The 21892-nt window shown below is 47.6% G+C and overlaps 1 protein-coding gene across 9 annotated transcripts in view; it reads right to left on the bottom strand.

Moving 5' to 3' along the window:
- DOCK2 (dedicator of cytokinesis 2) overlaps nucleotides 1-21892 on the bottom strand; it is a 416438-nt gene that overhangs the window by 43948 nt on the left and 350598 nt on the right. For all 9 annotated transcript variants that reach the window (XM_079918428.1, XM_079918432.1, XM_079918434.1 and 6 more), the window contains 3 exons: nucleotides 17900-18048; nucleotides 8662-8747; nucleotides 1917-2073 (listed from right to left, as the gene is read on the bottom strand). In XM_079918428.1, the coding sequence (XP_079774554.1) occupies nucleotides 1917-2073; nucleotides 8662-8747; nucleotides 17900-18048 (392 nt within the window). The remainder of the gene's footprint in view (nucleotides 1-1916; nucleotides 2074-8661; nucleotides 8748-17899; nucleotides 18049-21892) is intronic.

Here is a 21892-nt window from a genome sequence, read left to right as displayed (position 1 = left end):
GTTCCAGAGCCTAGTCAGTGGGTGGCAGAGCCATACTAGACCTCCAGACACACCCACCCCATCCTGTTCTTCTCCCTGATACCATGTTTAAGCCACACACCAAAATCTAGCAGTCTAACTGCTTACAGACCTGCCTGTCCCAACTTTCTCCCAGGTCATATTCTGACAGTTGAAGGTCAGTTTCTTCAACCAACTTCTACCTCTCCAAAGAGAGAAACTGCTAAACTCCTGGAAAACCCCTCTTCCTGCTGCTCTTTATGTAAATTGGGCCTGTGGAGTCATTAGCAATGAATTCCTTTCTGCTGTAATCAGGAGTTTTAAACTCCCCTTAGCATTTCAGAAAATCAATGGCAATATCTGGGCTGTTTAAAAAGAGTCCACTTAGGGAACCTAGAAAAATGGTACAGATGAACCGGTTTGCAGGGCAGACATTGAGGAGACACAGATGTAGAGAACAAACGTACGGACACCAAGCGGGGAAAGTGGCAGGGGGTGGTGGTGGTGGTGTGATGAATTGGGAGATTGGGATTGACATGTATACACCAATATGTATAAAATGGATCACTAATGAGAACCTGCTGTATAAAAAAATAAAATTCAAAAAAATAAATAATAATACACTTTAACATAATGTTGCTGAATTGTAATGACTTCAGCATTCATTACAGATATGTTAGTCATTTTCAAATCACTGAAGAGGAAGTGTATTTTAACTATAGAATTAAAAAAAAAAGAGTCCACTTAGGGTGAACAGAAGACACACAACAGAACTATGGGGACAGGATTTATATTTCTGGAACACTGGCAATGGCAGGGGGGATTGATGTGATAGATGCCACATGGTCTTTTCGTCAACTTTATTCATTTTAACCACTTTAGGGTGGGCTGGCATGGTGAGTATGAAGCACTGTGGCTGCTACTAGCTGTCTCATAGCCACATCACAGTACATCTGAAGGGAGACTATTTGGGAGCTGGCCAATGGCAGGTCGTGTGGTACAGGGGTGAAGAGTCTGGGTTTGGGACTAGCTGCTCTGGTTAGCCTATCCCATAGTAATTTTCTATAAATACTAGTTATCAGTATTACTTCGTTCTGTAAGAGAAGGAAACAAACACACAGTGAGCATTTAACCATGGGTCAGGACTGCGTAACCTATGAAATAGGTACTATTATTTTCACCATGGAACAGATAAGAAAACTAAACCTTCAGAAAACTTTCTTGACTTGCGTAGTCTATTAATTACCAGAGGTAGGATGAGAACCCACAGCCTATGTGACTCTAAAACTCATACTCTTAACTTCTTTATGCTGCCACCTTCCTTCTTTGTGTGTTAAATGCTAAAGGAAATACTGTCATCCCCTGACAGCTGCAGGGCATTGGTCCCAGGACCCTCACAGACGCCAAAGTCTGAGAAGGCTCAAGTGCCTTAAATACAATGGCGTAGAATTTGCATATAACCTACGCACATCCATATACTTTAAATCACCTCTAGATTACTTATAATTACTTAAACAATGTAAAGGCTATGTAAAGAGCTGTAAATCCAATGTAAATGCTATGTAAATAGTGGCCAGCATGAGGCAAATTCAAGTTTTGCTTTTTGGAACTTTGTGGAATTTTTTTTCCTGATTATTTTCAATCTGTAGTTGGATCAGCAAATGCCGAACCCTTGGATAGGGAGAGCCAACTATAGTCATTCCCATCTCATATGCATGATAAACTGAGGCACAGGGAACGTGAAATGATTGACTTCAAGATGCAGAGCTAGCGGATGGCAGGGAAAGGACACTCTCACGTTTGTCTGATTTCTAAAGCCCTTAGTGCTGCTCCCCTATCCAGAGCCATAGTGGAACCCAAAGCCAGACCTGCTCCCAAGACTCCGATCTGACCCCAAATGGGGAGAGCCGCGCACATACCAGCAGGTTCACGGTGCAGCTCATGCGGTTGTCTTTGCTCTCGTCCGTCATCACGCCCCGGTAATCCAGCAGCTTCTCCAGGAGGCCTTTGACCAGGTTCACAAAGTTCTCCACGGACTTGGAGATAGTTGGGTGTTCCGCAGCACACTCCATCAGGCTGCGGCACAGACGGGAGGGCGGTGAGCTCGAGGCCAAGGGAGAAAGAGCGTGCTCGGGGTCGGGGGTCGGGGGCGGGGCTGCGAGTTGGGGGCGGGGCTCGGGAAGGGTGGAGAACAAGCCAAACAAACAGGTGTATCCAAGTTCCCCTGGTTCATTGGCTCATTTTGTTCCTTTATTCAATCACTTAACTCATTTATACGCTTATTTGCCCATATGGTGTAGAAAGTAACTTTTTCCCCACCATCAAAATGAGAAAAAATAAATTTCTACTGAGGGCAATGGTGTGGAGAAATGGTCACCTTTACAGACCCACATTGGGAGTAAATCAGTACAACTTTTTGGGGCAGCAATTTTCACAATATCTGTAAAAATTGTCAAAGTACATATCCTTTGATCCAATAATTCTACTTTGGGGAATCTATTTTACAGAAATAATCCCAGAAGTATGTAAGGATATATTTACAGTACGTACAAATTGTGTCTAATAGTGAAATAGCTGGAACTATCTTAAATGTCCAATTAAAGCATATTCACAAAATGTGACTATGAAGTCATTAAAACGTATGAGATCAATATGTTTTGAAACAAAAAGCTCTGTAAGATGTATAGTTGAGAAAAGTGAGTCTCAGAACAATACTTACGTTCTATTTAACCAACTCGCAAAGAACCTACCACGTCCCAGGCATTATTCTAAACGTCTTACAAATTTTACCTCATTTAATCTCCCATCACAGTCTCATGAAATAAGATGTTTGCAGATGGGGAAATTAATGCACAGAGAGGTCAACTAACTTGTCCAAGGTCACACAGTTGGTACATAACAACAGTCTGGCTCCAGCATCTGCTCTCAACCATCAAATGCTATATGTGAGTGGAAGTTCATGTCTACTTTTTAAAATTTTATTTTATTTATTTATTTATTTTTGGCTGTGTTGGGTCTTCATTGCTGCACTCAGGCTTTCTCTAGTTGTGGCGAGCAGGGGCTTCTCTTGTTGTGGAGCACGGGCTCTAGGAGAGCAGGCTTCAGTAGTTGTGGCTCGCGGGCTCTAGAGCACAGGCTCAGTAGTTGCTCCATGGCATGTGGGATCTTCCCAGACCAGGGATCGAACCCGTGTCCCCTGCATTGGCAGGCGGATTCTTAACCACTGCACCACCAGGGAAGTCCCTGTGTGTCTACTTTTATGTGTCTCTGAGTGTTTATGAATGTGACAGATATGGTCAGGAAGGATAAACACCAAACTAAATCCACGTTGCTTCTGAAAAGGGGTCTAGGTGGGGGAATAGAGGAGGACAGTGTTCATTTTTCAACTGAAATGTGCATATGGTATTTGAACAATTTACAACATTTGTTGTAATAATAATATTCTAAATTTTAAAAACAAAAATTAAAATAGTGACATTCCTTAAGTACCTATCAGTTGCTAGGCACTATTCCAGGCATTGTGTAGGGCAGGGATGGGGAGAAAGATATTAAAAAAAAAAAAAAAAGAAATATAAAAAGATCATGCCTACCCTCAAGCAGCCCACAGGAGAGGTAGGGAGAGACAGATGGATTAAAATTTTGGTTAATGACTACTTCTTCATCACTTATTCTCCACCAGACATTGTCTAATCACTTTTTCTAAAGAAATGATCACAGTCATAATGGTAAGTAAAAATTATTCCCCTCATTTTGCAGATGAGGTAATCAAGGCCCAGAGAAGTTAAATGTCCTTCCCAGCATCATTCCGATAGTCAGTGGTGACCTTGGGAATCAAGACAATCACGGGTCAGTATTTTCCGCAGAGAAACACTGTGGTGTGTTCTCAGGCATCTTGAGTAGACAAGCATTTCCCAGGCTACGTCTGTTTCTGCCTACTCTGCCCATAGCAGTTTATAAGTCCCAAGAGCTCCTAAGGGGGGAAGGTGAGGAAGGCAAGGACTCTGGAGGGTCATTCTGCCCAGAAGCCAAGCCATGCTGCAAGGACGCGATGTCTCAAACTGTGGCTGTGATCAGACAAATCCACCTTCGCCATGAGAGAAGCACCTGTTCCCGGCTCTCAAGGAGAGATGGAAATCGCCCTGTGATTTAGGCCTGTCTGGCTCAGTCATCAGCTGTGCCTAACTCCTTGTGGGATGGTCACTTCCAGCCTTGCTTTCCGTCTTAATGACAATGCAATGAAGCTGTCCCAGTGTTTGGGGTGTGATTTCTCACAGCCTCCCAGTAGGAGGCATCTGAGGGCCTGAGCATGGCCAGACCAGTGGCTCTCTGCCCTGGTCGCATGGTAGAATCACAAGGGGGGCTTTTCCAAAGCTCAATCTCCACTCTGGGTCAATGTCTTTGTATCTCTGGGGATGGGAGCCAGGAAGCAGTATTTTATTTTTTCAGCCAATATTAAGAACAACTGGCTTTGTCTGCTGCCTTGCAGGCTTCAGTGTGCTTGGGAATCACCTGGGCACTGCGTTCATTGATTCTGATTCAGCAGGTTTGGGGTAAGGCCTGAGATTCTACATTTTAACAAGCTCCCAGGTGATGCTATATGGTTGGTCCTTTGAGAAGCAAGTGTTTAGAAAAACAAAGTCTTGGCTTTCTTAATCTATTTTTTAGCCATAAGGCAAGAAAAGTGCTCATATGGTCTAGGGTGGGAGAGGTAGATGGGCAGATTGGTTTGAAATCACCCATCCGTCCACCATCTATCTATCTATCTATCCGTGCACTCAACATGTACTCTTCTGGGAACTAGGGATTCAGAGATCTCAGAGCTAGCAATTCACTGACCTCCAGGAGTTCACCATCTAGCAGTGGAAGTGGATATAGAAATAAAAACTAACTGTAATACATGATACTATCATTTATTGAGTACTTGTGTTCCAGATGTTGTGCTAAGCTGGTTTTACTGACTATCTTGTTTAACACGCACATAATCTTCTTGAGGTAGGCATTGTTGTCACCCTCAGTCTGTAGGCTAGGCTCGACGCGCATGGGGCTGAGTTCTAATCTCCATCCTGCCAACCTGCCAAGGTCCTCTCCTTTGAGCCCAACAATGGGATGGAAGTGGCAATGATAAAGAGCTAGGAGACTCTCGAAGTGATGCAATAGTCCCTCACTCGGTGGAAGGAGGGATGGCAGAACGCTGGGCACTCCGCATCTACGCTCCTGCCTTGGTGGGGGCTGGAGGGAGCTCACACCTCCCTCGAATAGACCTGCATTCAGTATGGGAGGCCTTCAGAGGGAGGGAGTCCTGACCCACACCTTTGTCAGTGCCTACGGAACTGGACTTTTCACTTATTCCTTTAAAAACTATGTAGTTTGTGCTTCTTATGACAGGTCCCCTTTCAACTGAACTGGTCTGAGTGGCATCTGGGCCCCAGAACACACCTTCTCTGTCCCTTTCAGGCTTCCAGCCCCCATGCCAATTTTAGAAATATTCCCAGGCAGATGGAATATAGGAGGGTAGAATGTGTCTCATTACTCCATTCAGTATGGGACTCTCACTTTAAGACAGATGTGGACTAATGCGAGTGGGCTCCACGGAGAGCTCTAAGGATGGGGAGGGGCGGGATGCTGTGTAAGGCTGTGCACTGCACGAGAGCACATGAATACTGACATGCAGCACCACTTCATGCCCTCACCCTTGTGCCTCGACGCAGGGCTCCAGCTGCCACCAGAAGGGAAGCCTTGCTCGATTCACAAAAACACCACCCAGTTACCAAGCCATGTGCCCACAGAACTGTGTCTGCCCAGAGTGGGCCCTATGTATCAGTGGAGGCCCTGAATGAGGGGCTGGGAAGAAGGGTTAGAGGAGGTGAGGTTCACTAGTCTGGAAGAGGAATGATAGGTAAGCTCATGGCTTCAAATAATCACATCGATATCCACCTGATCAATGATAATAATAACTACTATTTCCAGATTACCTACAAGGTGTCACAAACTGTGCTAAGCACTTTTCACGATGTGTCTTGTTTCTTCTCAACAAAAACTCTAGGAGTTGGATGGTACTTTTATCCCCAATTTGCAGATAAGGAAACTGCGGCTCAGAAAGTCAAAAGGAAGGAAGGTGCAGGGACTTGGCCCCTGGGTGTTCTGATGGGGTCCTGACTCTTCAGGTTGCGCTTGATTAGTTTTGCAAAAATCATTCACGCCTCTGTTTCAGGAGGAAAATAATGAGCTGTTTTTTAATTTCCTTGACCTCTAAGGACTCCTTTTATAAATAATCGCTCAGGAAGGATTTGAAAATCCTGCTGATCATCTGAAGACTGGCCGCAGGGCCCCATCCGCTTATAAAAATGGAAACTGCCAGCGCCAGCCCTGGTCTCACTTCTGGTCAATATTTAGATGCTTCCTTTCTTGAGCTTTAAGAAAAACATTAACTCAGGCACAATGTCATCTCCCCACTGGACAATCAGTCTCGATACCTACCCGAGGAGCAGATGATGGCTTGCTCCGCTAGCCCAGTGGCCTTTGCTATCTAGGTGTTTAGTGATGGCTGTGCACAGTGACAGGAGGGGGCGAGGGCAGCTGGGACGGTGCTGCCTGGGACTCAACTCTGTCCACGGGGCTCTGCCCGCTGGGCAGGGGAGAGAGGGTCATTGTGAGGGTCAGAGCAAGACCTTCAGTCTGCTTTTGTTGTTAAAGTTAAAATATTCCAAGAGGACTGGGGAAAGAATTCAAGATCAGATATATATTAGAGAATCATACAAATCAGGGAATCTACAATTAAGAGGGCATCTGGGGGCTTCCCTGGTGGCGCAGTGGTTCAGAGTCCGCCTGCTGATGCGGGGGACGCGGGTTCGTGCCCCGGTCCGGGAGGATCCCACGTGCCGCGGAGCGGCTGGGCCCGTGGGCCATGGCCGCTGGGCCTGCGCGTCCGGAGCCTGTGCTCCGCAACGGGAGAGGTCACAACAGTGAGAGGCCCGCGTACCGCAAAAAAAAAAGAAGGGGAATTTGGGATGTGTGAGTCACATTCCTGAACCTTGGGAGAAGTCCTCACTCTTATCGTGGTGTCAGAGATAGAAACTGGGAGTTAGGTGAGGGATCAAAGGACATTTCCTGAGCTTCTACCTGCTGTGTGCACATGTTTTATAGTTATTCACTCTTCAGTATAACCATAGGAGGCTTATTATCCCCATTTTACAGCTGGGCACACTGAAGCCAACGATGGTGCATGACTGTTCCAAAGTGGTGCAGCTGCTAAGTGCTGGAATCAAGATGGAAATCCAGTGACTTCCTCCAACGATACACTAATGGCCAATAAGCACATGAAAAGATGCTCAACATCATTAGCCATGTAGGAAATGCAAACTGAAGTGACGATGAGATTTCATTTCACACTGATTATAGGATGGCTATAATCAGTAAGATGGATACTAACGAGTGCTCAGAAGGATGTGGAGAAATTGGAAGCCTTGTACATTGCTGGTAGGAAGGTAACTGGTATAGTCACTTTGGAAAACAGTCTGATGCTTCCTCAAAAGGTTACATACAGAGTTGCCATATGACCCAGCAATTCCACTCCTAGTTATACACCCAAGAGGACTGTAAACATGCGTCCACACAAAAATTTGTATATGAACGCTCAAAGTAGCATCATTCCTGATAGCCCCAAATGGAGACAGTCTAAAAATCCAACTGCTGATGAATGAATAAACAAAATGAGGTGTTTCCAAACAGTGAAATATTATTCGGCAATAAAAAGAAGTGAAATACTGACACGTGTTACAGCATGGGTGAACCCTGAGAACATGTTATGAGAAAGAAGCCAGTCACAAAGGACCACGTATCGTATGATTCTATTTGTATATAATGTCCAGAATAGACACATCCGTAGAAACCCCAGAGAAGGGGAGGGGATGACGGCTAAGGGGTATGGGCTTTCTTTCAGGAGGTAACAAAAATGTTCTACAATTGACTGTGGTAATGGTTGCACAGCTCTGTGAATATACTGAAAGCCATTGAATTGTACACTTTAGGTGAACTGTATGGTATGTGAATTACATCTCAGTGAGCTGTTAAAACAACACAGTGTCCTGAGTCCAAGGCCAGTGCTCCTGGGTGCTACCCACTGCCCACTGCCTCACCAGGCCTGTGCGCTGGAGTCCAGCAGAGCTGGGTTCAGTCCCAGCTTGTCCACTTGACTAGCTTGGCCTAGTTTCCTCGGACAAGACATTTCCCTGAGCTTTGGGGGCCACCTATGTGAAATGGGATCAAACAGAGAAAACGCAACTAAATGAAACAATACAGGGAGAGCACTTAGCGTGGTTTCCGTAAATGTTGGTTGTGACCAATATCTGTCAAAGATTGAGAAAGAAAAAAGGAAAAGACAGCAAAAATTATTCCACAGCTAAGAGATAACAAGAGTGAACATTTTGGTGGATTATTTCCCTCTCCAACACAGCAAAGTTTCTTTTTATCTGACCTGTCCCATCGATATCAAAGAAACAGCCACTGCAGAGAGAGATGTGAGATTTCTTCCAAAAATGGAGCCTCTCCCATACCCATGACCCTATCTCCAGGGGAGGACAGAGCCACTGGAGCCCCCTGGAGTCCTAAGCCCTCCGGCCTCGGGCCCACCTTCCCGGCTCCTCCCATGCTGGGCACTGAACTTACATCGACTCCAGCAGCTGCATGTACTGCTCGTCCCCTCGGCCCCCTTCCACCTCGTGGTCCAGCTTGAGGATGATTTCATTTTCAAACTGAAGAAGCAGGAGATGAAAATCAACAATAACATTAGAAGGCTAAATACTGAAATTAGTCAATTCATTTTTTTAACCAAAGCTTAGGGAGCATATATCATCTCCCAGGTTCAGTGCTGAGCACTGGGAATGCAAAATGGAACAGGATACTACATTTGCCTTTTAGCAGTTCCCGGAGAGTGGAGAAGAGCCATAGATGGTAAGTGCTGGAGCAGAGAGATGGGCATAGGAGAGAGAGAGAGTCTACAGGGAAGGCTCACAGCCCATGTCATTTGACCTTGTTCTCAAGTTTATCTTGAAATTTTGCAGGAGAATGGAAAGAGAAAGGGCATTCCTAGCAGAGGGTATAACATGTGCAAAGGCACTGAGGGATGTGACAGAGCACTGATCTTCAGAGAATGGCATGTTGTCATGAACAGCTATTATTTCTGCCTGCCTAGCATTCCTTTCTCTATACTTTGGTAATCACATCAACCCTAATTTCAGTTTGTGAGACTCAGGTGGGCTGACCATACCTCCCCAGCTCTAGGTGTGGGTACATGACACAGGCGAAGCTCCTGGTCAGTATCTTTCATTATCTAGACCCTACAATTAAGGCCCAGATCAAGCCAGTGAGACTGAAATCTGAGGTTTTGTTGACACTCTTAGGAAAAATAAGTCTTTCTGCTTAACTTGATGATGGAAGGTTTTAAGCCCAGGGCTGCTGGAAAGGACCACAATGAAAGAGGCTGTGGGCTTCCCTGGTGGCGCAGTGGTTGAGAGTCCGCCTGCCCATGCAGGGGACACGGGTTCGTGCCCCGGTCCGGGAAGATCCCACATGACGTGGAGCGGCTGCACCCATGAGCCATGGCTGCTGAGCCTGCGCGTCCGGAACCTGTGCTCCGCAGCGGGAGAGGCCACAACAGTGAGAGGCCCATGTACCGCAAAAAAGAAAGAGGCTGCCTGAGAATGACACCAATGTAGTGGAAAGCAGAGAGGAAGGGATGGAGAGAGACTGAAACCTCGTGCCATTTTTGAGCTCCTGAATCCAGCCATAACTGAAGCTGTCATATTTATATGAATTAATGCCTCAGAGAGTCAAGTCTGGTGACAACTTTAATGGTCAGAGATCAGACTAGCTAAGTGACCTGAAAGTAAGTATGCACCTACACACCAAATCTTGTAACACTGAAGCCAGAGAGTATTTTGTCTTCCTACTTTCAATGTCAAGAAGCATTTCACCCAGTTGAGTTGAACATTCTGAAGAGCCATTTGTTGTCTCTCTTACATGGCTGTAATGCAAAAATGGTTTGTATACTGTTTTAATATCATGCCTTGATGAGTCCATCCAAATCATGCAGTCCACCCATCTCCCTTCTTACCAGTAGATAAGAAACTGGCACTTAGAGAAGGGAGGGAGGTTCTCGGCAAAGCTCAACAAGGTCCAGGGAGCCCTTGGGCGCTCTGGATCCTAACTCAGCCCCTTTACCCTCAGTCCTCACAATAACTCCATGAGGTCTGGAAGTCAAGGATCACCTTGAAATGCTATAATGCATGAAAAACAGCCAGCCCCTGCTTAGCACCACCCTCAGTAAGTGTCAGTTATTATTGCAGATGAAATAGAGGCCCAGAGAGTTTAAGTGGCTTGTCTGAAGTCTCAGATGAATGGCAGAGACATTCTGGCAGGCTCTTTCCAGTGCACAAAGGATCAAGCCCAGTTGAGTTGGCTGGAATCTTTCGGTGACGGAAGGCAGAGACCAGATTCACTTTCCCTCTGCTTCACATATCATCCGTGGGGCCGTTGCTCCCTCACTTTTGTGGGCTAAGGGCCAAAGGTAAGGACCAGAAGCTTGTGCTGATACAGCTTGTGCTGAGAGAGAATTTCCTGTGAGTTTCCACGGTTGAGGAAGATTTATGGAAGGAGATACACAGGCCTGGAAAGATGGGTAGGATTGTGATAAATAGGAAAAGGAAAGGCATTCTATGTGTGTGTGTGTCGGGGGGGCGGATGGACTGAGCAAAGGTGTGGAGCTTGGAACGTGGAGAAAAATGAGGAGAGCGTTCAGCTGGAGCAGAGAGTTCAAGCAAGAAAGGATGGAAATCAGAACGGAGACCTAGACAGAGGCCAATACGGCGAGGGTCTGGGCTGCCACTCTACACATGAATCATGCCCCTTACGTGATGCATTTTGTTAAGCATTTTGTTAAGCATGTCAAGCGTCATCCAAAGTCGGGGACTGGGGGCTAGCACGATTAGACGTGTATACTGTGTCAAGCCTAGGGCAGGAAGAAATATAGCCAAGGGACGACAAGAGTAGGTGCTGACGTTAGGCCACGGTTGGGGTGAATGAGCACTGGCTTTCAATGTCTCCTCCATCCCCTCCACCATCTTGGGAAAGCTAGTAGGTCTTTCTAATCCTCAGTGTCATAGTTTATGTCAGGGCTCAGTAGACATTTTCTTTAAGGGCCAGACAGTAAATATTTTAGGCGTCGTGGGTCAGTCTCTGTCACAACGACTCACCTCTGCTGTTACAGCGCCAAATCAGCTGCAGCCAACACAAAAACAAATGGGCGTGACTCCAGTCCAGTAAAACTTTATTTACAAAAACAGGTGGCAGGACAGAGTCGGCCTGGGGCCATAGCTTGTTGATTCTGATCAATATTATAGGAATAACAGTGGTACCTACCTCGTGGGGTAGTTGGGAGGGCTGGGGAAATTTTATTTCTAAAGCACTAGGGGAGTGCGTAGGCTCAAGTACGTACTGGGTTTGCTTGTCATCTTATGATTGCTGCTAATGTTATTGTTATTACTGCTGAATGTTACTGCAAAGCAGTTCTCGGGGGAGAAAACCAGCTTTTTTGTCTAAATTGTTCAATGGTAAATGCTGGCACGGTTCCTCCTCATGAGATGAACTTTCCTTTAGAGCCAAGAAGTGGATGGGCTAAATAAGCACTTGTCTCAGGGTCACAAAAGAGCCCACAGGGAGGGAAATTACAGGGTTCCAGGAATGTGCAGAGCTGAGGACGCCAGCCATGCCTGAACCCTCCGGAGCGCGTTAGAGAGGGAAGGCCTCAGTCAAGCATGTCCCAGGGTAGACTCTGGCCCTTTGGGCTGCCGGGGCCAGTGCTGTGCTCTGCTCAGGAGTGGCTATGACCACAGGGTTTGACAACAAACAGACTTAGTTTGAGTCGTGCTTTGACTGTTTTCCCCACCATGTGATGTTGGGCAAGTTAATAAGCCTTTCTGAGGCTCATTTTTCTCATCTATTGAATGGAAATTTAAAACAGCACTGACTTTATAGTGCTGTGGCGAGAAGTTAATGGGAAAACACATGTGAAAGGCCTGGCCTGGCGCTTAGCACATAGTAAGTGCTTCATATTTGGTAGCAATCATCATCATGACATTGTGGACACTGTCCTCTTCATTAGCATCATATTACAACTGTCAAGGGAAATGGATATCATCAGCCTCATTTATAAATCAGGAAACAGGCGAAGTGGGACCTTTGTCTTGGGTTTCAAAGGATGGATGGGCTTGACTTAGGGTCCTCCCAAGGGTCCCATACAGTCCCAAACATACACTACGTTACGTCAGCATGACAGGCCTTACCCCCCAACACTGTCACCATGCAGAGCTTAGGGCGCAGCTCTGGCTTCTCCAAATTAATCCCATTTCATCCACACTACAAGACTGCATCACATCACTGACTCCTTCCCCCACCCCTGCAAGATGGATATTTGTTAAGGAGCATCCTCAGGTTACTTTCACAAAAGTTACATGCCGCAGGGCCCAATAGCCATCTTAAACACTCAGGAAAACGGGGGTGAGCTCTAGGAGTCCAGACCTCCTGCTGCAGCAGAATGACATCACGTGGGCCTCACATTTGCATCATGCCTTCCCTGCACTGTTTCCTCTGCCTCTCTTGACTGCTTTAGAACCTCTTGGCTATTTTCATCATCTTGTTTGCCTAGAACATTTCTTTGATAGGAGCCGGGCCCCTCCGAAGTGTGAAATTTAGGGATCAAGAGCTCTTCCTCAGCTACCTTCAAAGGTAAAGTGCTGGGCTTCCCTGGTGGCGCAGTGGTTGAGAATCTGCCTGCCAATGCAGGGGACACGGGTTTCGAGCCCTGGTCTGGGAAGATCCCACATGCCGCGGAGCAGCTGGCCCCATGAGCCACAATTACTGAGCCTGCGCGTCTGGAGCCTGTGCTCCGCAACAAGAGAGGCCGCGATAGTGAGAGGCCCACGCACCGCGATGAGGAGTGGCCCCCACTTGCCGCAACTAGAGAAAGCCCTCGCACAGAAACGAAGACCCAACACAGTCAAAAATAAATTTAAAAATAAATAAAATTTTTTATAAAAAAGGCAAAATTCCTTTAAAAAAAAAGGTAAAGTGCTGACTATGACACGGGAGGGGGCAGAGATAGTGTGACAGGCCAGGATGGCAGAGAGATAACAAAGATGAAACTGGCACCAGTAAGTCAGCCTGTGGTCTCCTTTGTTAACTAAATGCTGGCTGTCCTGGGGCGGGTGGAAGCCAACACGGGAGGAAGCTGGAGGAGACAGTGTCATGTGAGGAGGGACGCCGATGCAAGTTGCTGCAGCTTCCTAATTTTCTTTGAGTTATCTAATCTCTTCCTGTTTCATTTCATCACCCATGGAGCTTGAGTTTGGGAACCTATGATGGTATTCTGATACACATTTTATGGATGAAAAACTGAGACTGAGAAAGGTTAACTAACCTACCCAAATTTATTCAGCTGATAAGCAGCAAGTCTATCTGACTCCAAAGCACAGTGTCCAGAAGACAGTAGGTGCTCAGTACATAGTTAGTGAATTGATTTGCACTTTTCCACATGATGTTCTAAGCCATTTGAATCACCAATTCACTCCATGCCAACACTCAGTCTCAGTGGAATCTGCTAAACTGATATCTTTGTCCATTAATTCATTCAACAAGCAATTATTGAGTTCCTGCTGTGTTCCAGGCACTGTTTTAAGTGCTGCTGTCAAATGCTATTATCTCTTCCTTCTCTGAGAAAGGGATTCTCTCTGGATCTCCTGCCTGCTGAGAGCTCAGACCCTCCTGCTGATTAGTACCTAATCCTGTTCTACAATCTGCCTCATAGGTAACCCCCCTACTTCCTCTCTACATCCCAGGACCTCCATTCCTTCCCACCAACATCATCTAGAAAGCCCACAGTCCCTTCCTCCACAAAGACTTGGCCAGCAAGACAGCTGGTCTACCCAGCCTCCTATGGGGTTACTCAGGCAGTGGTCAGCCACCCTCATTATCCTACATTATAAAAACATTTACTGGAATGTTCCTCTCTGTACCAAGGCAGTGGTGGGATGGAGGTCTAAATGCCTCCATTCATACTGAGAACGTTGACATGGTTCACGTCACATTCCCGTCAGGCACTTGACAGGTGCTGGGAGTTCAGGCCTGAGGGAACCACTTTGGCCCTCAAAGAGGAGCTCACAGTCTTGTGATGGAGGCAGACCTATGAGCAGGTTGTCATGCTATGGGGCACAGGTGACATGCCTGAGCTCCACGCAGGTAGGACTAGATGCATTTCACTTTAACTGGGGCATGGCCACGCCAGCCACAGCGTGGCCAACTCAAGGCCCCTCTTGCGGTCCACAGCCCCACCACGGGAATCATGGAGTGTACCAGGGACATGAAATCCAGTCCCAGTTAAAGACAGAGACGGTCTGGGGTGAAGTGATGTACTCCTGAGGGGTAACGGCTGTCAGTCAAATGCATCGGGCATTTAATTGGGGCTAGAGGGGGAGGGAGGGAAATCTGGTGATGAGGTTGCATAAGAAACTTATAGCAGAGAGACTGCCCTGGAGCCTCCTTCTCCCCAGCCCAGCCACTCAGAGTCTACCCTCTTCCTGTCCCAGTTCCGTCCATGCTCATCCTGCCGGAACAAATCTTGGTCTCTTGCATCCAGGTGCTCCACTGCCCCAAGAAGCAGGAAAGGCTTTCCCAACATGTGAGGCCTCAGCCGAAGGATGACTAGGATTCTTCCGGCGAAGAAAGCAAAGGAAGAGCCCAGCAAAGGGACGACAGCAAAGGAACTACACGACATTGGGTATCAGGCCAGAGGGCCTGCTGTGAGCCAGGGGCAAAGGCCCTGCTAAGTTCTCCTGTGAGCTCTGCTATTTCCATTAAAACCCACATGTTAGAAAGGGAACCCTGTCATCTTCTGGGCACGTGGTTCTTCCCTTATCTCATTGTTTGGCATCGTGCACTAATACCAGCTTGCACACGAGGCCTGCTGGGTCTCAAACCCCGGTTCTGCGGTTCATTCTGGATCTGGCCATCAGGGCAGCTTGGGGCTCATGGGGGCCATGCTTCCTCCCTTTCCTGGGGACACCGTCCATGGCTGCTTACTCCGAACCAAGCGGTAACACCTGGGTCTGCTCATCCCACAGCTGGGCTCCCATCAAGCATGCAGCTTGCGTTCACATGGGAAGCTGCCCCATTAGTCAGCCTGACTGTCCCATCCCTTTTGATAAGGTAGCAATGAAGAGAAGCAACTGGGGAAGGAGCTAACGATGAACACATGCCTGGAGCGAGGAGCCCAGGGATGACCCCATTCATGGGGAATAGGTGGGTGCATGCCACAGGGATGCCTCAATAAGGGAATCCATTAGGGCAGGAAAATCACATGACAGGCAAGCCTCGGAAGACATGAGGCCACCAAACACAACTGTCAGGTTGTAATCCAGAAAGGACCTGGGTGCGCTTCTCCTTCGTACATTGTATACCATCAGTACTGGGAGTGTATCTTTTGCACACCTGCTCCCAGGACATCTTCTGAGCCAGCTGGTGCCCATACCATTGCGGGAAGTGCTGACCTGAGGGGAAGCACAATGCCCTTCATCCCATGTACTGTGCCCTTCACAGGTTCCCAAGCTTCACAGACTTTCCCCCCCGCCCCTTAAAAGGCAGCAGATTCCAGACAACCATCACTCGATCCAGGGTTGCGCCTTCTACTCCCCCACCCCAGCTGGTTGGATATGGTGTCTTTCTCCATCTGAACTCCTCACCTGATTTCTTTACAGGCTCCTTGCAGGGGGGCAGCTGGTCACCAGCCTTCCTGGGACTAGAGAGCTCCCACCAGTCCCTGGGCGGGCAGCGCACCCTCTCACACTGAGATCATCACAGCTAACTAGTCTCTTTCCTCTTAGAACCACCTTTCCCAAAGTGATTGGCACATCCAATAGCTGTTTCTTCAAGAACTAAATTTGAGAAATTCAACAGGTCTGTTTACTGTGGAACAGCTCAGTGCCTTGGCTACGTTAATGTGCGCTGGAAGTCTCCAACAGGGGTTATGGCATGCAGGGGCTTCCCAAGGTATTTAACCTTGAAACCCTCTTCCATAGAGCATCTGGTGGGATTAGAGCTCCACGGAACATTTTCTGAGAAGGCACTGCTTGCAAGGATGCCACTCGTTCTTTCATTCAGCCAGCACTTACTGCGATGAGGCCAGTGGCTGGATGGTGCAGTGGGCACAGCCTGGGCTTGGGATTGTAGTGATCTGTGTGTTGCAACCTCTGCTCTGCCTCTTTCTTGATGTGTGACTTCGGGTAAGTGAGTTCACCTCTCTAAGCCTCAGCACTTCCATCTTAAAATTGGGTGGTAATGCTGCCTACCTCACAGGGTTGTAATAAAAAGTTCATCCCATGAACTAACTACTGTATGGAAGTTATTTACAGTGCTTGACACAGAGTAAACGCCCAGTTAATGGCAGTCATTGTCACCATCATCATCACTTTAATGACATGAAGATGAGGAAGATGTAGAAATGAGTTTAGTGCAAGGCAGTGTATAATAAGGATACCTCAGACAGCTGGAATGACACAGGAATAGAGGGCAAAGATCTCGTAAAGGATGAGCGTTGCAGTGGGCTTTGCAGGATTGGCAGGAGTGTAGACGATGTTGGCAGGAAGGACTGTGAATGTGGCAGAGAACCCGAGGAAGAGGAAACATGAAGGAGGATGCTCACCAAGGCAACGCAATTCAGGTGAGCTGGTGGGGGTGGGGGGTGGGGGTTGCCTGGAGGTGAGGTGGGAGGAAGGAGTTGGAGGAAATGGCTGGAACATTTGATGGAAGGCCAGAGCAAGGAGGGCCTGAAATGCAGGAGACAGGGTTTGGGCTTTATTTGGTGAGGATTAGAGAACCAGTGAACAATGGGAGGGTAAGGTCTGCAAGGATTTTAAGGAAAAGCACTTGGGAATCTGCTGCCTTTTAGAAGGCACTTAGATACCTGTTTTAAGGAAAACTGTTTGGCGGCCAGACGTGGTATAGAATGAGAGGCAGAAATGCGGCAAGGCCGGAGAGAGGGCACGGAGCCCAGTTAGGCGGAGCACCAGGTGAGAAGGGGGCTGAGCGGACAGGAGGGCGAGACCTGGAGGTACTGCTAAGGCAAACTTGGCAGGACTTAGACACACCTTCCTAAACTGGGAGTGACTACTGAATGTTGCCAGGAACCTGTTGTGGAAACCAGTGCTTATTCCACTGGCAGAAGCATCTGGAGTGACTGGGCCCAGTAAACGGTCCTTATCCTTCCAGTTTGACAGGATTTTCAATGCTTGGTCAGTGGCCCTCGCGTTTGACACAGGTGGCCCACTCCCTACATGCTGGGGAAAGCCTCCCATTCCATCCCCGTGGCGGGTCTGCGGGGCCTCCCTACGTATGGGCCTTGGGCTCTACTTGCTGTCAACCCTGACGCGTGGCCAGGTCTGACACCTGGCGGGGTGGGCTCTCTCTCAGCTATTCAGATCTTCCGAGTCATCCCAGAGCAGAAGTGCTGGACAGAGGTGGGTGTCCCGTTGGGGCAGGTGGGAGGGAGGGGGCCTTTGGACATACCTTGAGGGGGCTCTTCCATACAGAAATAGAATCCTTACTATTTCCTGTTGAGAAAGGGACCACGCTGATACACAGCAAGAAAGTGCATTTTAATCTCGGCCTCGGGCAGGAAAGTGTGATAGAATACTGACCAAATCCGAGCTGCCAGCTCATTCAGGGTACCAGAATAAAGGTCCCCAGCCTACCGTCAAGCCTCTGAATGAGGTCCAGGCAGATGGAGCAAGGATATCATTATGGAGAAATGGGCTGGGGATTAGGGATGCTGGCATGAGTTTCCAGCCTCATTTTTTACCTTTTTGAAATCCCCACTCCTTTGATATTCACACAGCATCATGTCGAAGAAGATTGGGATGGTGGCTTTCCGGAGCTCAGCCTCAGGGATAAGTGTCATCTCTAATATAGGTCCCACCATGCCTGGGATGAAGCAGATTTTGTTCTGGCCTGAAAGAGAAGAGGGACATGGACCCATGAGACAGTTTTCATGATGCGCAGGTTCTCAGACCATGCCTGGGGAAAGAAAAAAAGGGAGGCAAGATTGTAAAAGCAATAGTTAACACTGATATAGTTGTTTACCGGGATCCAGGCACCATTTTGGACACTTTACGTGCATCCACTCTTGTAAGAGACATGTGCATCTTCCAAAACAAGCTCCGTTGTTAAGGATAATAACCCAGGCGTGTGGAAAGCACGTCGCTGTGTATAAGGGTTTTCACCTGCATCATCTCCTTTGCAAATAGGGCCCTGACGGAATATGCTAGTGATGGCAAATCAGAGGGATACTTGAAATTATGTCTGTCTGCAACACAAGCCATGTTCCTGAGATTTGGAAAACATGCTTTTACCAACTGTTTCATGAAAACAAGAAAAGCAAACTTTGCTGCCAAGAACCTGCTATAAAAGTATGGTCAGTGTAATAGCGGGAGTTAAAACATCACTTATGGTCAGAGAAACTACAAGTTCTTGTTTCTTCAGCCTCATTTCAAGACATTCCCGCGTCCCCTCCCCTGGCTCTTGGCATTCTTGCCACACTGGCCTGGTTCCACTGTCACAAGCTCACCTTGTTTCCTCACTGCCAGACCCGTGCACACACAGCTCCTTTGTTGGTAATATTTTCCGCTGCCTTTTCCCCAACATCTGCCCATTACCACCTGGCTTCTCATGGATGGATGGGCTGAGAAAAGCCCTACTGCATGCCCACCCCACTGCCAGCTATGTCAGATACTGCACTGGTTGGAGGTCTGTCTTCTTAGTCAACTTGGCAATGATGGCTTCATTTGATAAACGTCTGCCTCCCCCCACAGAGAGCTTTGTGAGAGTAGAGGTCATGTCTGTTCTTATTGTTGTATCTGTAGCACTGAGCATAGAACATATTAGATCCTCAGTAAATGTCTGCTGAATGAGGAAATAAATTTGTCTAGCTCCTACACTCACTGGCTATGTGACTTGGATATGTGTCTTATAAAAATGCAATCACAATGCCCACCTGTTGAGAAGACCATGTGAAAATATGTCTGTGTATACTTAGCCCAGAGCCCGGGAGAATCAGCACCGAGAGGGAGGGGTAGCGTGGCCCAGTGGTGAAGGGCACCGATTCTGGATGCAGATTGCCTGAATTATGTAAATGGATTCTGCCATCAACTAGCTATGTGATGTTGGGCAAGTTGACCCCTTGAGCCCTCCGTGTCCTCATCTGTAATGGGAGAGAATAACAGTATTTATTTCATAGGGTTGTTGTGAAGAATAAATGAATTATTATTTATCAAGCACCCTGGACGGTGCTTGGCACGTGGCACACTCATATAGTGTTAGCTACTGCTGCTGTCACGTTTGGCCAAAACGAACCGTGAAGGGCAGCCTTGTTGAGCAGAACGGATCAGACTCCTCAGAATACACACATCAGATGTGGCAGAGGAGGGGAAAAGAGAGGGGCACTTAAGAGTTGCGGGGATTTCCTAGGGAGCATGGGCAAGGCTATCCCAGCAACCCTGTCACTGAGCTGACACCCAGGTGTTTCATCAGCAGCTGCGTCTTTCTTTTCCTGAGTTTCAGAACCTAAGAAGCCCATCCTAGTTTTCCCCATTGTCAGGATGCACACTGGTGGTCTCCGCCTGGGGGAGAGAGCTCCTGGGGTGCAGAAACTCAGGCGGTACGGCGTACAGCCTGGCGCCGCTGCTTTCGAATAAAGCTGAGGAAAGGAGCCAAGAGGGAAGGCGGCAAGAAAATGAATTTTAATTCAGCCTAAATGAGGCTTAAGGTTGGAGTGAGTATTTCCCCAGAATTCAGATAAAAAAGGCATCATCCTCGGAATATCTTTGGCTAGTGAGAATGAAATGATGACGGCTGGCAGAGAGTTGAGTGAAATATAAAGACACTTAACCAGGATATCAGCTTCATTATAGGATGTATTTGGATTGTACTTCACATTGATCCAAAGAGAAAAAAAGGGGAAAAAAAACGAGCTTTCCTGAAGGTTTATAGTAACTGCTAATCTAGGTTTCTGATTTAGTCCTTCAAGATCCTTTAAACCCTCAGTGGGGTTTTAAAATTCAAAGTCGACTGCAATAATAAGTAGAAGGTAAATGAGAAACTGTCAGATAAGCCACCATGGAATGGAGAAATTGCTTATACAACAAAGGCCTTTAGAATACTGGAGGGCATTGGGTCTGATAAGGATATATTTAAGATGGTTTAAAATAAAGAGCGGACATCCACGGACCAGGGACTTCTTAGACACTTTGGACCTGCATTCAGTGGAAGAGCTGTTTGGAAGAATAGGGAAAGAGGAGAGAAAGAGATGCTGCTCTCTAAATGCAGTGTGATTTCAACGGCACTTACAACGCTCCAGAAAGAAAGTTTATTCATTTACATCAAAAATGGAATTGCAGCACATTGGATTTTGTGTTCAAGTAATCTGAATGTGTGCCTTTATCATCATAGATGCCCACACAGGCACACAAACACAGGGAACATATTTGTGGCTAAGTGAATGCAAACTCATTTGGGAAAAAAAAAAAAATTCCTCATTCGAGGGACACGTCTGCTGCTGTTTTCAAAAAAAGGCAAGGAAGGGAATGGGCGAGAGGGTCTTTTTCACATAATGGAAGCGGACTCTCACTGGGAACAGATACAAAGTGCCGATAAGCCAGCAGGATACATCCAAATGCCGAGGTACACAGGCTTCAGGAAAGGATCTGGTGGTAATGAGAGCACAGGGAAGAGCTTAGGTGTGCTGGTGGAGAGCAGTCCCCTGTGCTCTCCGGCCTCAGTTTCCAGTCTGTGCAATGGCCTTGTCTATCACCCCTCTCAGGAAGAGACCGTGAGATTGCAGGCCAAGGGTCTGAGGGCACTAAGAAGTCGACCTGGCAAAAAAGAAACAAAGAAAGAAGAAAGGAAGAAGGAAGGGAGGAGACAATCGCGTGAACCAGGCTGAGAGTGAAGGTGGGCAAGTCGCTCACCTCAGGGGGCTGACAGGGCACCAGGCGCGCTCGAGCTGAGAGCGTGAGGCCCTGCGAGGGCTGGCACAGACCCTGAAATGAATGGGATGAGGGCAAGTTACCACCCCCTGGATTTCAGCATCCTGCAAGCCTCTTGGGGACTCTGAAATAAAGTCGGGCTGCTCAGGAAAGACCACTCGTTCACTTCAAAAGAGGAAGAAAGAACACAGATCTCTGCTCCACCTTCCCAGGCTTGGAAAATCGCCCTCCCAGCACTGCTCTAAGACAGGCGGTTGTTCCTCTCCTCGTTACCCAGAACGTGCCCGGCCCCGGCTTCCCTCCGGGCCCTGCAGAATCTCTGAGCCTGATAACCTGGGTCAAGTCCCCCCACTGCCACTCCAGGCCGTGTGGCTTTGTGCCTGTCACTTAATGTCCCTGAGCCTCTGTTATCTCATCCGTTAAATGGAGGTAATAATCATAATCCCTGTCTGGAAGAATTGTTGAGAAGCTTAAAACAGAGGGCTTTGTACAGGGTCTGGCTCATCAGAAAGGCTCAGGAAGTGTCGATGCTGGTTATGATGATGACGCTGAGCAGTACAAGCTCAGCCTAGGGTGGGTTCTGGAAAAAGCAATGTGAGGAGACCGGGTCCGACCTCATGGAGCCCCCTGGGGCTTTTCATGGAACTTCTCAGTCCAGTCAGTTTGTTTGTTCACCTCTAGAGTAAAGCGCTGGCATGGGAAGAAGGTCGGATCAGACGTATCTTATCTCCCATGGCTGACATTCACCACCCTCTAAACCTTTCTCTATAGGATCGAAACATGTTCTTATCTGTTCTCAAAGATGTCTGAAA

The sequence above is a fragment of the Stenella coeruleoalba genome (genome assembly GCF_951394435.1).
Source record: "Stenella coeruleoalba genome assembly, chromosome: 3".
NCBI classification, from domain to species: Eukaryota; Metazoa; Chordata; class Mammalia; order Artiodactyla; family Delphinidae; genus Stenella; species Stenella coeruleoalba.
Note: the sequence above shows the minus strand (reverse complement) of the source record. Positions and strands in the feature narration are given on the sequence as shown.